This window comes from Myotis yumanensis, unplaced genomic scaffold (genome assembly GCF_028538775.1).
Source record: "Myotis yumanensis isolate MYYU_CA2020_CCGP unplaced genomic scaffold, mMyoYum1.0.hap1 SCAF_4, whole genome shotgun sequence".
NCBI classification, from domain to species: domain Eukaryota; kingdom Metazoa; phylum Chordata; class Mammalia; order Chiroptera; family Vespertilionidae; genus Myotis; species Myotis yumanensis.
This window is the reverse complement of record NW_027223755.1, coordinates 100,837,532-100,851,620: the sequence shown is the minus strand read 5'-3', so window position 1 is coordinate 100,851,620 and position 14,089 is coordinate 100,837,532. Positions and strand designations below refer to the sequence as shown.

Sequence of the window (14,089 nt, the reverse complement as noted above, 5' to 3'; positions counted from 1 at the left end):
TGGCGGACTTTCATAACATGGGGCTGGAAGGTTAAATGGAAAAAAGCCATGGAACACATTGCCCTGTGGGCCTCAATTCATAGTAACTCACAGTTACCAGTATCTTAGTGCCCTGACAGTCGCCCCCTCCAACCAACCCTCCCCCACTCCCCGCCAACAGCCTTGTATTTGACACATTCACACATGGAGAAAGTGAGGTTTGGGTGAGGGAGGTGACATACTCACTGTCGCCAAGAGAGGAACTAGCCAAGCAGAAGCACCAGCCTGGGCTTCTGCAGCTCCATTCAGGTCCTTGCCTAGCCTAGTGCCTCGTCTCCCTACCTGCACCCCAGATCCATTCTCCTGAGCCCCAGGCTTCTCCACTGATGGGGCTTTGCCTCCTCCCTTAGGACAGACACCCTGGACTGCCAGGTTCCTTGTCTGGGAGGAGGAGGAGAAATCCAAGAACCGGGGCCTGAGTGTGGTCTGGGGGACCGGCCGTTGGTCCCGGAATGCCCCTGCCTGAGCCCAGCGAGCAGGAGAGCGCGAGTATGAAGACTGGCCAGGAGCCGTCCCCTGAGACTGGCACAGATGTCGCCCCCGCAGCCCCCACGGACTCCACAGACCCCAACGAATACTTCAATCTGGTCCTGGTAACGGTCTGCACTGGGGACGGGGATGGCGTGGACTCCCTGCCCAAAGAAATGCACTGTGCCATGTCCCTGGAGATGCCTGGCCCCGACACCCTGGGCAGAACCCTCCAGACCCTGCCAGCAGAGGAGCAGGGAGGGCCAGTCCAGCCAAGCCCCCAGGCCCTTGAGCAGAAATGCAGCCAGCCAGACACAGGTGAGCTCCCGACCTGCTAACCCTGACCCTGCATGCTCACACTTGGCCTCCGTGCACCCCCCTTTCCAGTGGAGTGACTTTGGCTGTCCCCTCCCTGCTCCAAGCCTCCTTATCTGTAATTACAAACCTGTCCCAGGCTGGTATGTTCTTCATCCCTGTCCAACCTCGCTCCCCCCAACCCTCCTATCCATGTCCCTGGTGCCATGTCTACTCCGTGTCAGCTAACCCAGCCCTCTCCTTGCCCTTGGCAGCCCCCAAGCCCCTGGAGTTCCTGAGGACCCCGTTCGGGGGCCGCCTCCTGGTGCTGGAGTCCTTCTTGTACAAGCAGGAGAAGGCAGTGGGGGACAAAGTGTACTGGAAGTGCCGAGAGCACACCGAGCTGGGCTGCCGCGGCCGGGCTATCACCCGAGGCCCGCGGGCCACCGTGATGCGGGGCCACTGTCACCCCCCTGACGAGGAGGGCCTGGAGGCCCGGCGCCGGAAACAGAAGCTGCTGCGCAGCCCAGCCCCGCCGGAGGGCTTGGGGAGTCCCCAGGTCCCCGGAGGCCAGGTGGAGGAGCCACTCAAGGGGGTGGGCCCAAGGCTGTGCCCTGAGGAGCCGGAGCCCGCCCCAGAGCTGAACTTCCGGAGAAGCCTGTCGATGCTGACCTTGCCTCTCAGGAGCTTGCCTCTCAAGAAACGCCGATTGCTGATGTTTGGTGAGTGTCTCCCCACCCCAGCTCCACTCTGGGACAGGCATGACCCCGTGGGCCCTTTCTTCTGCCCAAATAGAAATGTGGGGTTCCACACATGTTATAAAATGTGTTCAAAGTTAAAATGACTTTTAAAAATATGAACATGTCCCCTTGGTCATTAAGCCCATAGGATAGAACTGGAACTCCTAAACCAAGGCGTCCCAAGTCCTTGTGGAATTATCTGACACAGCAGGGTCTGGTGTGGGGCCCAGAATCATGAGTTTTAATGGGCTCCGTGTGATTCTGGCGACCCGGGCAGTTTGGGAAGGTCAGCCTGGTGGGAGAACTTTGAGCTGTGGGTCCCAGGTTCACGTTCCAGCCCCATCTCATGTAGCTGGGTAGCCTCAGAACATTTGCTGAATTTCTGCAGTTTTGGGGGCTTTGTCCTAGGATGGATCATAGTCTAAATGTCAGGGAGGTTAGGTGTTGGACATGTGGGCAGTGCTCAGCACTGGCCCAGCATGTGGTGGCTCTGAGTAACTTGCAGGCGGAATTTTTGTGCAGTTTTTATTACCCACAACTGGGTGGTGGGCTTGGTCCCAAAGGCTGGTTGGAAAGGAGTCAACCGCTGTCAAAACAACTGCTGTTCCGAGTGCCGGGGCAGGGACTTGTTTTACATTGTGTATCTTTTGGTACCATCTGTATTTTATGGCGCGTGCAAGTATAAATCAAAAATTAGATAACATTTTCAAATAAACCCTAAGAAAAAGTATGGCCTGGAGTGCGTGAGGGCATAGGCTGTGGAGTCAGAGCCAGCTTGGACCACCTGGGCATATGATCTTGGGCGTGGCCACCTCTCTGACCACCAGAAGAGGAACTGCAACTCCCCCTTGAGCTGCTGGGCGGGGGTGCAGTGGGCCGCATTTGGACAGAGCACGCCTGGCCACACATTCCACTAGCAGCACTGCCTGACCGCCGCCCCTCTGACCACTGCGACTGCTGGTTCCTTCCCCAACAGAGCGCCCGCCCTTCGAGTTCTTGAAGACCTGTTATGGGGGCAGCTTCCTGGTGCACAAGTCATTCCTGTACAAGCGAGAGAAGGCTGTGGGAGACAAGGTGTACTGGACGTGCCGAGACCACGTCCTTCATGGCTGCCGCAGCCGGGCCATCACCCAGGGCCAGCGAGTGACCGTGATGCGCGGCCACTGCCATCCGCCCGACATGGAGGGCCTGCAGGCCCGGCGGCAGCAGGAGAAGACCATGGAGACACAGAAGGCCAGGCCAGGCGGCCCTGGGGGCCAAGTGAACAAGCTGCTCCAAGGTGTGGACAGCCTGCTGTACCACAGGGGGCCTGGCACCCTGACCCTCACCAGGCCCCGGCCCAGAAAGCACACGAAGCCACAGGCCCTGCAGGAATCTCCCCCCAGGGACCAGGAAAAGGGCCTGGGTGAGTCCTTCAAGCCCACTGGCCAGAGCCGGGGCCCCCTCAAGTCTTACATCCTGAGGGCCTGGGAGCGGGAGGGCGTGGCATCAGGCCTGGCTCAGCCTTTGCTGACCACCTACCCATTTCTCATAAGGAGGCCCTGAGTTCTTGAGGACCCCTTTGGGGGGCAGCTTCCTGGTGCACGAGTCCTTCCTCTACAGGCGGGAGAAGGCCGCTGGCAACAAGGTGTACTGGACGTGCCGGGACCAGGCCCGCATGCGCTGCCGCAGCCGGGCCATCACCCAGGGCCAGCAGGTGACCGTGATGCGAGGCCACTGCCACCCTCCTGACCTGATGGGCCTGGAGACCCTGAGGCAGCGGGAGAAACGCCCTGGTGTCGGCCAGAGGGGGAGTTCAGGTACGACAGATGGGGAGCAGGTGTGGGGACAGGCAGGAGATCAGCCAGCCTTTCCTTTTTGACGCCCATGTCCCTTAGCAGGCACCTCCCGTACCTTACCAGGAGCTCTCTGGAAGGAGCTACGGCCCTCTCCTCTTGCCTTTCCCTTTCCTTGCCTCCACTCCTCCACCACCACCTCTCCACATTCCCTGACCAGACTCGGGGTGACTCTAGGTCGTCCCACTCACTCAGGTGGTAGACCAGCCCCAAGCTGCCCCCAAATCTCCACAGCACGTGATCAACCCAGGCTTCCTTTCCTCTTCCTCCTCCCTTTTCTTTCTTAAGAATTCATAGAGGAAGCTAATTGCACACGGCCAGTTTCTCACTTTTACAGTGTGATTGGATAATACAGTATTGAGTAACAGGCACATCCTACAGACCACGTGATTAAGACAGAAGGTGGTATTTTCATGTAATTAGCCAACTACTTCTCTCCTCTGCTCTGCTCCATAAATATCCATCATCTGCCCCAAGGGAGCCGTTGACGAGGGTCACAGCCCCTCTCTTTCCATCGTTGTCCACTTGGTCAGCCCCAGAGGGCCTGGTTTTTGGACTCTCACAGGCATAAGATGTAAATAACGTAAATATTCTTGTCCTCGTCTTGCTAAGAAGAACAGCTTTGGCCCTGCCTTCTCTTACTTACCCAGCGTTTCACTCATGTCTGGGAGACACCTGCCTCTCTTTCAGAAGTTATCAGTTGTTTAATTTCTAAATTAGGAACTTTTTGGCCCTAAAGTTCTCTCAGGTTTTCTGGGCAGTTGAGATTTCTGATTGTATTTCTTTCTGACTCTTTATTCCATTTCCATGTAACTTCCGTGTACCTGGAGATGAAGCTACAAGGCACACGGCAGCCCCGCCCCATCCTCACTCCCAATTCCCACCCCAAATAATAATTCTGAGCTCTTTCCCTTGTTTCTTTTATTTTTTTATTGATTTTTAGAGAGAAAAAGTGAGAGAGAAACATCAATTGGCTGCCTCCCACTTGTGCCTGACTAGGGATCAAACCTGCGACCTGGGTAGGCGCCCTGACCGGAAATCCAATCTGCCACCCCTTGGTGTATTGGACAATGCTCCAACCACTGGACCACACCAGCCAGGGCTACCCTATTTCTTGAAACGCGCTTCTACCATCATCAACTGAATCTCTTGTTGATTTCTAATGAGAGGAAGTGTTGGTAAAGATAGAGGATTCAGCTGTTACCTGCTGCCCCCATCCTTTCAGTGCAGTTACTGCAGTTTTTGTTTTCGCTTTATTGTATAAATGGGTTCGCTGAGCTGGGCACGCATAGCGATGGCTTCTCCCTCACACAGCTCTTTGTTTTCCGGGCAGCTGAGCAGCTGCTTTATTTGTCCACCTACTGTTCTGCGTGCCCATCGCTCCTTCCTCACACGTCTCCTCCTCACCCAGCAGCGGACAGCTCACCAGGCTTTCTGCTCCAGTCTGACTGGGGTCCCCTAGCTGGACCTCATCTCGAGGTCTCTCTTTCTCTTGCTTAGTTTACCTCCTTGTCTTTTGAAGTCCCTCCTCGCGTTACTAGCCCGGCAAGGGCCCCTGGAGGCCGCACTTTGAGACCATGTGTGTCTGAAGGTATCTCGATGGAGAGTGTGGCTGTTTGCAGAGCTCCAGGTTATAGATCCTTCCTTGGTTATATGGTCTCTGTTATTGAATGACCACAGCTGTCTGAAGTGATCCTATGCAAGGATGGGCCGGTGCCCACAAGGAGGACCCTCCCACAGTGGGCTAAGACTGGCTGCCCCCGTTCTGGGCCTGGGGCATGGAAAACGAGTCAGAAGTGTCACAGTCCCGATGCAGACTTCCACTTCCTTTTTCCCCACCCAAAGATTCTTCCTTATAGGCGCAGACCCCCTTATAAGGTTGTTCTTCATACAAACAACCCACACCCAGGCCCTGCGTGGCGCTGCCCTGGACCCACCTTCAGAGGGACCTCAGGCTCCCAGACTTGGCCACTGGACTCCACTGTTGTCAGTGGCTTCCCCTAGCAGCGGTTCTCAACCTGTGGGTTGCGAACAATGAAAATACATCCTGCATGTCAGATATTTACATGATGATTCATAACAGTAGCAAAATTACAGTTAGGAAGTAGCAACGAAAATAATTTTATGGTTGGGGGTCACCACAACATGAGGGACTGTATTAAAGGGTCGCGGCATTAGGAAGGTTGAGAACCACTGCGCTACAGGCTGGTTTGCCAAGTCTGTGATCACACCCACCCCTCACCCCCGGCCTCGACCATTCTGTCAGCATCTCTGCTCTGCGGCCCGCTCCTCCCCTCTCCCGGTTTCTGTCCTGCTGCTCTGTGCCTTCCTTCCTCAGGGGACATTTTCATTGGGTGCCAAGGGAACAGAAACATGCTCTGAGGTCACCCAGCTCCATGCCACATCCAGACACCCCACCTCTCCAGGGCGTTCTCGCCCCCTTCACTTCTGCCGTCCTCTGCTGCGGGGAAACAGACTCCCCGGTCTGTCTCCAGCTCCTCTGTGTGGTCCCTGTACCTGGACAGAGGGAAGGGAGTTCTTTGGGCAGAAGGGTCTAGCTACCTCCGTCTCAACACATCCAACACATTCACACTATTGCTTGCCTCCTCCTGCTGCCCTAGCGTCAAATCCCCACCCAGCCTGGCTCCCTGGAGAGTCAGCTGTGCGTTCCACACTGTGCCTATTGTACTGCTGATTACTTGTCCCCTGGAGTGGCCATCCACTTACCCTCCCACTCAGCAGGGACTGCATGGCCAGTGTGCACCGCGCTGCAGCCACCTGGGGTATGCTAGGAGATGTAGCAAAGACACCCCTTTCCTGTCGGCACCATGAGATGGAGGGACAGCCCTCTGCCTTCAGGGGCCTCCACCTCGCCAGCCTCTCATCTCCCCTCCCTGCCAGGCTTTGGAAAGGAGCCCCTGGGAGCTAAGGCGAGGCTGGGTTGGAAGCTGGGGGGGGGGGGGGGTGTGTCTATGTCCTGGGCTCCAGGGCCCTCTAGCTGGGAGGAAGTGGGTACAGCTTGGGGCGGAGCTTGTGGAGGTCACTCCTTGAACCATGTTGCTCGGGTCAGATCAGGGCCCCTGCCCACCTCATTGCTCTGTTCCAAGGCCTGGGCTCCCGGCTCTCCCTCCCCTGACTGCTCCCCCCGTTTCCCCCCAGGAGACCCTGAGTTCCTGAGGACCCCTCTGGGCGGCAGCTTCCTGGTGCACGAGTCCTTCATCTACAGGCGGGAGAAGGCCACTGGCGACAAGGTGTACTGGACGTGCCGGGACCAGGCCCGCATGGGCTGCCGCAGCCGGGCCATCACCCAGGGCCAGCGGGTGATGGTAATGCGCAGGCACTGCCACCCGCCGGACCTGGGGGGCCTGGAGGCCCTGAAGCAGCGCGAGCCGTTCCCCACCCAAGTCCTGAGGGAAGGTTCAGGTGTGGGCGGGCGCTGGGCCCTGGTCTCCCTGCTGGTCTGGCAGTCCCCGGGGCCAACCCCAAAACACAGGCGGAGCTGCCTGCTAGGACCTCCCATCCATGGCCCATGTCCAGTGGGGTCCAACCATGCTTGTCAGTCTGTCCTCCTGGCTGAGTTCCCTGTGGGCAAAGGCTCCCTCTGGGTTCCCCACTCACGTTGGGCTCAGTCCGGGATGGGTTGTCAGTGAGAGAAACCAGCTCAGACCACTGGAGGAATGGGGTGGGCCAGGGTGGCATGTTTGTGCTCGGCACCCATGTATGGGGCAATGTGCCTGCACCTTGGGGACCCTTTGTCTCTGTTCTCTGGGCCTCTCTTGTTTCTGTTTTCCTCTGTCTCTCCCTTCCCCCCACCTTCCCCACCCCAAACTCAACATGCATAACCTTTCAGTTAAGGTTCTGAAAAGTCTTAAGAGAGAGAGAGTTGATTAATTGCCAGCTGGCCAAAGGTTCAGAACAGCCATGGGCCTCCCAGAATGTTCCAGCTCAGCCCCTGTCCTGGGGCACTTGCCATCAAGTGTGGGGTCCAAGCCAAGTCAGGAGAAGCTTACAGGAAACTCAGGATTTTGGGTGGCTGCAGGCCAGCCTCCCCAGGCAGCACCAGAGCCCTTAGGCAGCCAGTCTCCACTTGAAGGTGTCAGGGCTGGTGACCTGAGCTTCAGCCCAGGTCCCTGCGGCACAGACAGGGGTAGAGGGCAGGGACCAAAGTGGTCCTGCCGGGGGTTGACAGTTCCCCGGTTGGCGCAGGCTGGTGGGAAGAAGGAAACAGCTTCCGTCTCTGGCACCCAGGCTCCTTCCCCTGTTTCCAGGGCCCGGCCCAGGCACCCCACTCACAGCGTGATGTTCCTTCTAGGACCCCCCCAGCCGCTGGAGTTCTTGAAGACTTCCCTCGGGGGCAGGTTCCTGGTGCACGAGTGCTTCCTCTACAGGAAGGAGAAGGCTGCTGGTGAGAAGGTGTACTGGATGTGCCGGGACCAGGCCCGGCTGGGCTGCCGCAGCCGGGCCATCACCCAGGGCCAGCAGGTGACGGTGATGCGCGCCCACTGCCACATGCCTGATCTGGTTGGCCTGGAGGCCCTGAGGCGGCGTGAGCGGCTTCCCATTGCAGCCCAGCAGGAGGATCCAGGTACCAACAGGGAGGGGGGAGGGGGGTGCAGAAGAGATTAAAAAGACCTGTAGGATCTTGGTCTCTGCCAGCCCAAAGTTCAGACACCTCGGGGGATAGGCACTGTCTGCCAGGGCATTTCTGCTTTCCAGAATTTTCTATCTGTCCTCTCTATTAGCTTCTTCTCCTGAACCTGAAAATACACCTAAATCTGACCTCTCCTTACAAACTACAGTTTTCTCTTTCTTTTATTGTAAGAGGTCTTAGTTTTGTGTGTGTGTGTGTGTGTGTGTGTGTTTTAGAGTTTTGGAATGGCATTTTATCTTTATTTTTTTAAATTTCTTTATTGATTAAGTTATTACATATGTGTCCTTATTCCCACATTAACCCCCGCAGAGGTCTTAGTGTTTTACTGATTGAAAATCTGATGAAAAAAATAGAGACCACCTGGAAGAATGTACTAATGTGTGCGCACATGCACACACACACGTAAAGTTTTGCAAATAATGAACTGTGTGAACTGAGTGGGTTCTCTATACATAAACAGCATATAAACCTGGTCTCTGAAAAGCAGTGTGTGCCTCCTATTAATTCACGTAAACATTACGGCCACATCTTATAAAATACTGAAACGAATCCAAGTTCTATAAAATAACCAAAAGAAACTTGATTTCTACCTAAAAAAAAAAAAAGAGATTTCCAAGAGAAAGCCACTGTTGGGTTTAAACAGGAAGTAGACATTATGGAGTGCCTTTGGCATGGTAAAGGGTGGATCATCTTTGATATCTGGTTGATTCCCAATCTTTTTGATGACAAGGGCTACAGAATGACTCTGAGAATCTCAAATAGCGGATTTTACTGGGCACAGCTAATTTGGGGCTTCCCAATGACTCCCCAAATCAGCATCATTTTATCTGCTTTTCATTATCCTCAAGGTTTTGATGTCATCATTACAAGGTGTGTGTCATTGGCTGTAGCAGCTTCCACAAGAAAAAAATTATTAATCTAGCTTTTCCATTTTTTTTCCTTAGAAAAGATAAAACTGCTGACTAAAGTTCAACTGTGCTTCAAGAGTTATTCTCCTGAAAGCCAGCAGATTAATGGGTAATTATACTAGTTATCTAATGCTGTGTCACAAATTAACTCCAAACTTAGAGGCTTAAAATGACAAATATTTACTATCTTCCACCGTTTCTGTGGGTCAGGATTTCAGGAGTGGTTGGGCTGGGTGGTTCTGGATCAGGGTCTCTCACAGTTGAAGAAGAGATGTCAGCCAGGGCTGCAGTCCTCCGAAGGCTCGAGTGGGGCGGGAGGAAATAGCTCCAGCATGGCCTGTTCACTTAAATGGCTGTGGGCTGGAGGGCTGTTTCTCACCATATGGAGTCCTCTGGGAGCTGCTTGAATGTCCTCAAACATGTCAGCTATCTTCCTCCAAAATGAGTGAGAGAGCAGAACAAGAAGAAAACTGCCAACAATAGCAGAGTTCTTCTCAAACTCATACAGAACATTCTCCAGGATAGACCGTACCTGGGTCATATAACAAGACTCCATAAATTTGAAAAGATTGAAGTCATACAAAGTGTATTATCTGACCACAGTGGAATGAAACCAGAAATCAGTAACTAGAAAGAAATGTGGGAAACTCACAAATATGTGAAAATTAAACAATATACTCCCAAATAACCAATGATTCAAAGAAGAATCACAAGGGAAATTAGAAAATACTTTGAAATGAACAAAATGTAGACACAGCATACCAAAACTTATGGGATAGAACCAAGCAATGCTTAGAGGGAAATTTATAGCTATAAAACTTATATTAAAAAAGGAAAGATCTCAACTCTATAACTTAAACTTACATGTTAAAACACTAGAAAAAGAACAAAGTAGCCTGGCCAGTGTGGGTCAGTCAGTAGTTGAGCATCAACCTACAAACCAGGAGGTCACAGTTTGATTCCGGGTCAGGGCACATGCCCCGGTTACCGGCTCCATCCCCAGTGTGGAGCATGCAGGATCGATGATTCTCTCTCATCATTGATATTTCTATCTCTCTCTCCCTCTCCCTTCCTCTCTGAAATCAATAGAAATATATTAAAAAACAACAAAAAAGGACAAGTAAACTAAAGAAAGTAGAAGGAATGAAATAGTAAAGATAAGAATAGAAATTAAACAGAGAAGAGAAAATTAACTAAATCAAAACTTGGTTCTTTGAAAGGATCAACAAAATTGACAAACCTTTAGTTAAATTGACCCAAAAATATTTTTTAAAGGTAGAGAAAATTCAAATTCTTAAAATTATGAATGAAAGATGGGACATTACTATCTATTTCAAAGAAAAAGGAGTTTAAGGGAATACTATGAACAATGGGGTGCCAACCAATTAGATAACAGATGAAATGAAAAAATTCCTATAAAGACAAGCTATCAAAACTAACTCAAGGAAATCTAAATAGGCCTACAATAAGAGAATGAATTAGTAATTTTAAAACTTCCCACAAAGAAAAGCCCAGACTCAGATGCATGACTTCATTGGTGACTTCTAAACATTTAAAGAGCGCTGGCCAGTGGGGCTCAGTTGGTTGACCATTGTTCCATGCACCGAAAGGTCGCCAGTTCCGTTCTTGGCCAGGGCACATGCCGGGTTGTGGACTTGCGGGAGGTTGTTTCTCTCTTCCTCTCCCCTCTCTCTCTAAAATAAAAACATATTTGAAGAAATAAAATAATATTGCCTCAAACAAATAAATAAATAAATTAAAACATTTAAAGTCCTGGCCAGTCGTCCTGTGCACCAAGAGGCTGCTGGGTCAGTTCCCCGCCAGGGCACTGGCCTGGGCTGTCCCTGCTCAGGGGCATCAGGAGGCAGCCAGGCAGCTGATTGATGTTCCACTTTCCCTTCCTCTCTCTAAAAAAAAAATCAACAAAAAGATAATTTAAAAAAAAACATTCAAAGAATTAACACCAATCCTTCACAAACTCTCCCCAAAAATAGAAGAGGAGGGAGAGGACTTGGGGTAGTGAAAATGTTCTAAAAGTAATTATGATAATGGCCGCACAACTCTGTGAATATACTAAAACTGTCAGTCAGATTCTGTACTTAAAATGGGTGAACCATATGGTATGTGATTATAACTCAATAAAGCTGTTTGAGAAAAAAAAAAAGCCCCGCTGGCACATGCCCTGGCTGCAGGCTCAATCCCCAGTAGGGGGCATGCAGGAGGCAGCCAATCGATGCTTCTCTCTCATCATGGATGTTTCTATCTCTCCCTCTCCCTCTCTTTGCAATCCATTTTTTTTTTAAAAAAAAACCATATTTTAAAAAGCCAAAACTGCTAGGTCACTTAAAAAAAAAAAGAAGAAGAAGGAAAAAAAGAAAAAGAAAAAAGGTAGCCCTGGCCAAGTAGCTCAGTTGGTTAGAGCATTGTCCTGATACGCCAAGGTTGCGAATTTGATCCCCAGTCAGGGCACATACATACAAGAATCAATCAATGAATGCATAAATAAGTGGAACAACAAATAAATCTCTCTCTCGACCCCCCCTTCTCTCTCAAAATCAATTAAATAAATAAATAAAAATTATATTTCCAATAGGCTGTTTTCCTTTATTTTTATTTATTTACTTACTTATTGAATATTTTTATTGACTTCAGAGAGGAAGGGAGAGGGAGAGTTAGATAGAAGAAACATCAATGATGAGAGAGAATCATTGATTGGCTGCCTCCTGCACACCCCTTGCTGGGGATCGAGCCCGCAACCTGTGCATGTGCCCTTGACCGGAACCGAACCCTGGACTTTTTGGTCCTCAGGCCGACGCTCTATCCACTGAGCCAAGCCAGCTAGGCAGGCTGTTTCCCTTTTAAAAAAAAGAGGGGGGGGGGGGGGGGGAGCCACAGTGGCTTTATAACCAGTGTCACATCCTGTCACTCTTGCTTTACTCTGTTCATTAGAAGTCAGTCACCACACCCAAGGGAGAGGAATCACGCTCTTCCGCTTGGAATGAGGAATATCAAGGAATTTGTAAACATTTTCTAAACCTATCGCAGCAACAGAGGAAAACTGTCTTTCCTGACAGAATCTTGAAAAGGCCCGGAGACTTCCAGAGCAGGACATGGGACTTCGTAGGCATGTTGGTGCTTCCTCCCAGGACTTGCTAGTGTGGAAAGCCAGGGATTCCCAAGTTTTATGGCAATGGAGCAACCTCATGTTTTAAAGGAATTGATATGATATATGCATATATGTGTGTATAAAAATGATCTGGCGGATGGTTTTTCTCTAAGGAAAGGTATTACAGGAATCCTTAACTTTCTGTGTTATCTATTTCTGCAATGTTTGGATTTTTATAATGAATATGTGTTTCTTTGTAATCACATAAACCCAACAGCGAGTCTCAGTGAGGCCCGTCTCCGATCCCGCTGGTGTCGCCGGCATCAAGGATACTTCATGTCCATACAGGACCCTGGCATTTCCCACCAAACTAGCTGCTGCTGGACAAAAGCTCTCTCTCACTCTCTCAAAGCATCAACAGCCGTCACACTCCTCAGGAGGCCTCCCAGGAGGAATACCTGATGGTGTCTTCACGCAGGCGAAGAGGAGTGCCAGGAGCTGGCAGCTTGAAGGTGTGCGTGATGTGGGGAAGGCCTGACCTCCGAAAGATCTGAAGAAGCATCTTTTTACAAAGTCTTCCCTGTTCTGCCGCCCAAGCCACAAACACCTATCTGTTTCCAGAGCACGAGACTTGCCAAGGACTTTCCCGCTGGGTGTGGCCCTGCTCTGGCCGGGGCACGTGTGGGGAACTTGTCGATTTCTGGAGCTCAGCTGACCTGCCCTGCCGAGCTCCGGCCACTCAGGTGTTTTCTGGGCAGGTGCCACGCGGGCCCCTGTGCCCCTTGGCCACCTGCTGCTGGGGCGCAGCCGTCCCTCAGTTACAGAGCCGGCCAACCAGAAGCGCCACTACACACTGTCAGACTTCCTCCCTCACTGTTTCCCAGTTTAAACCCAATGTCCATGATCCCATGGCTGGAGTTGTTTCTGGCCGTGGGAGCCAGCGCGGATGTCCACAGGCAGTCAGCCTGGAGCAGTCCACCTGGCTGAGGCCGCAGTGTCCGGGGTCAGCCACGCTCCTCTGAGGCAGGAGGAGAGGCAGACCTGGGTGGCGGCAGACGAGCATCTCTTTCTCCAGCCTGGTCACGGCAGAGAGCTGGCCTCGCGGGTCCAGGGGAGGCAGGGGCTGCTGCTTGCTCATGAGGACTTGTCTTTGACAGCAAGGCTCCTGGCCCTCATCCTGTAATTGCAGAGGGAGCACAGACGGCAGGCTCGCTCTCTCCTGGCAAGCTGACCATGGAGCCCGCCGTCCTTCTATGGGACAGTGACATCTCAGCATCCCCCACCGTCCCTCTGCTTGTTCATGTCCCGCAATAAACCTTATTTAATAACTCACCATGCTGAGCTGGTGTGTACATCCACATCCTCTTGGCAACAACAGAGGCCACCAAAGCCACACAGTCCACGTATCTCAGTGGCACATGGTTGGAAAATGGAGTTTCGCTGGAACCTCACACAGGCCTGAGGTGCCTGGCGAGAAGCACTGAGCCCCAGCCATTGCCACCTGCAGAGCCTGTACTGTGCCTCTCCCGTGGGGTCTGCAGGCCGGCGACTTCCCTACTCCTAAGCCCCACAGCTGTCACCTTGGTTGGGCTCTAGGCACCCAGAAGTTGGGGTGCAGTGTGAGAAGAATCTAAAGAGGACGCAGGCCTCTCTTTCCTCCTGGACGTTCATATTGATGGAGCCGGTACACTCTTACTCTTCGCCACACCTGCTTTGACCTTAGAGGACAGATGGATGGTCCGTGTTGCTCACACTAAGGATGCCGATGGACATGAATTTGCACACTCCCATCACCTTGGGTGGCCCCATGGCCACTTCGCTACTGAACTCCAGAAGTGTCTTCTAAGTCCACTTCCTCCATGGTTCAAAAGCCACAGAGATGTCCCTTGCTCCATCACTGTCACGGCAAAGTACATAGGGCGGATCCCTCTCTTGGAAGCTGGTGTCCCCTCTGCAGACAGCGTCATCTCAGAGGAGTTGTGCTTTCCTTCCCTGCTCCCACTCTGCTGCTAGTTTCCGCCAATAAACCTTATTCTGTTATGGCTGCA

At 52.1% G+C, this 14,089-nt stretch overlaps 1 protein-coding gene across 3 annotated transcripts in view; it reads left to right on the top strand.

Annotated features, from left to right (window-relative positions):
• Nucleotides 1-14,089, top strand: part of FLYWCH1 (FLYWCH-type zinc finger 1) — a 31,450-nt gene extending 17,361 nt beyond the window's left edge. For 2 of the 3 annotated variants that reach the window (XM_070413195.1, XM_070413194.1), the window contains 8 exons: nt 390-825; nt 1,077-1,523; nt 2,518-2,946; nt 3,077-3,340; nt 6,536-6,799; nt 7,689-7,961; nt 8,972-9,044; nt 12,010-12,310. In XM_070413195.1, the coding sequence (XP_070269296.1) occupies nt 492-825; nt 1,077-1,523; nt 2,518-2,946; nt 3,077-3,340; nt 6,536-6,799; nt 7,689-7,961; nt 8,972-9,044; nt 12,010-12,091 (2,166 nt within the window). In that variant the 5' untranslated portion in view covers nt 390-491 and the 3' untranslated portion in view covers nt 12,092-12,310. The other variant, XM_070413196.1, reaches the window with a different exon arrangement.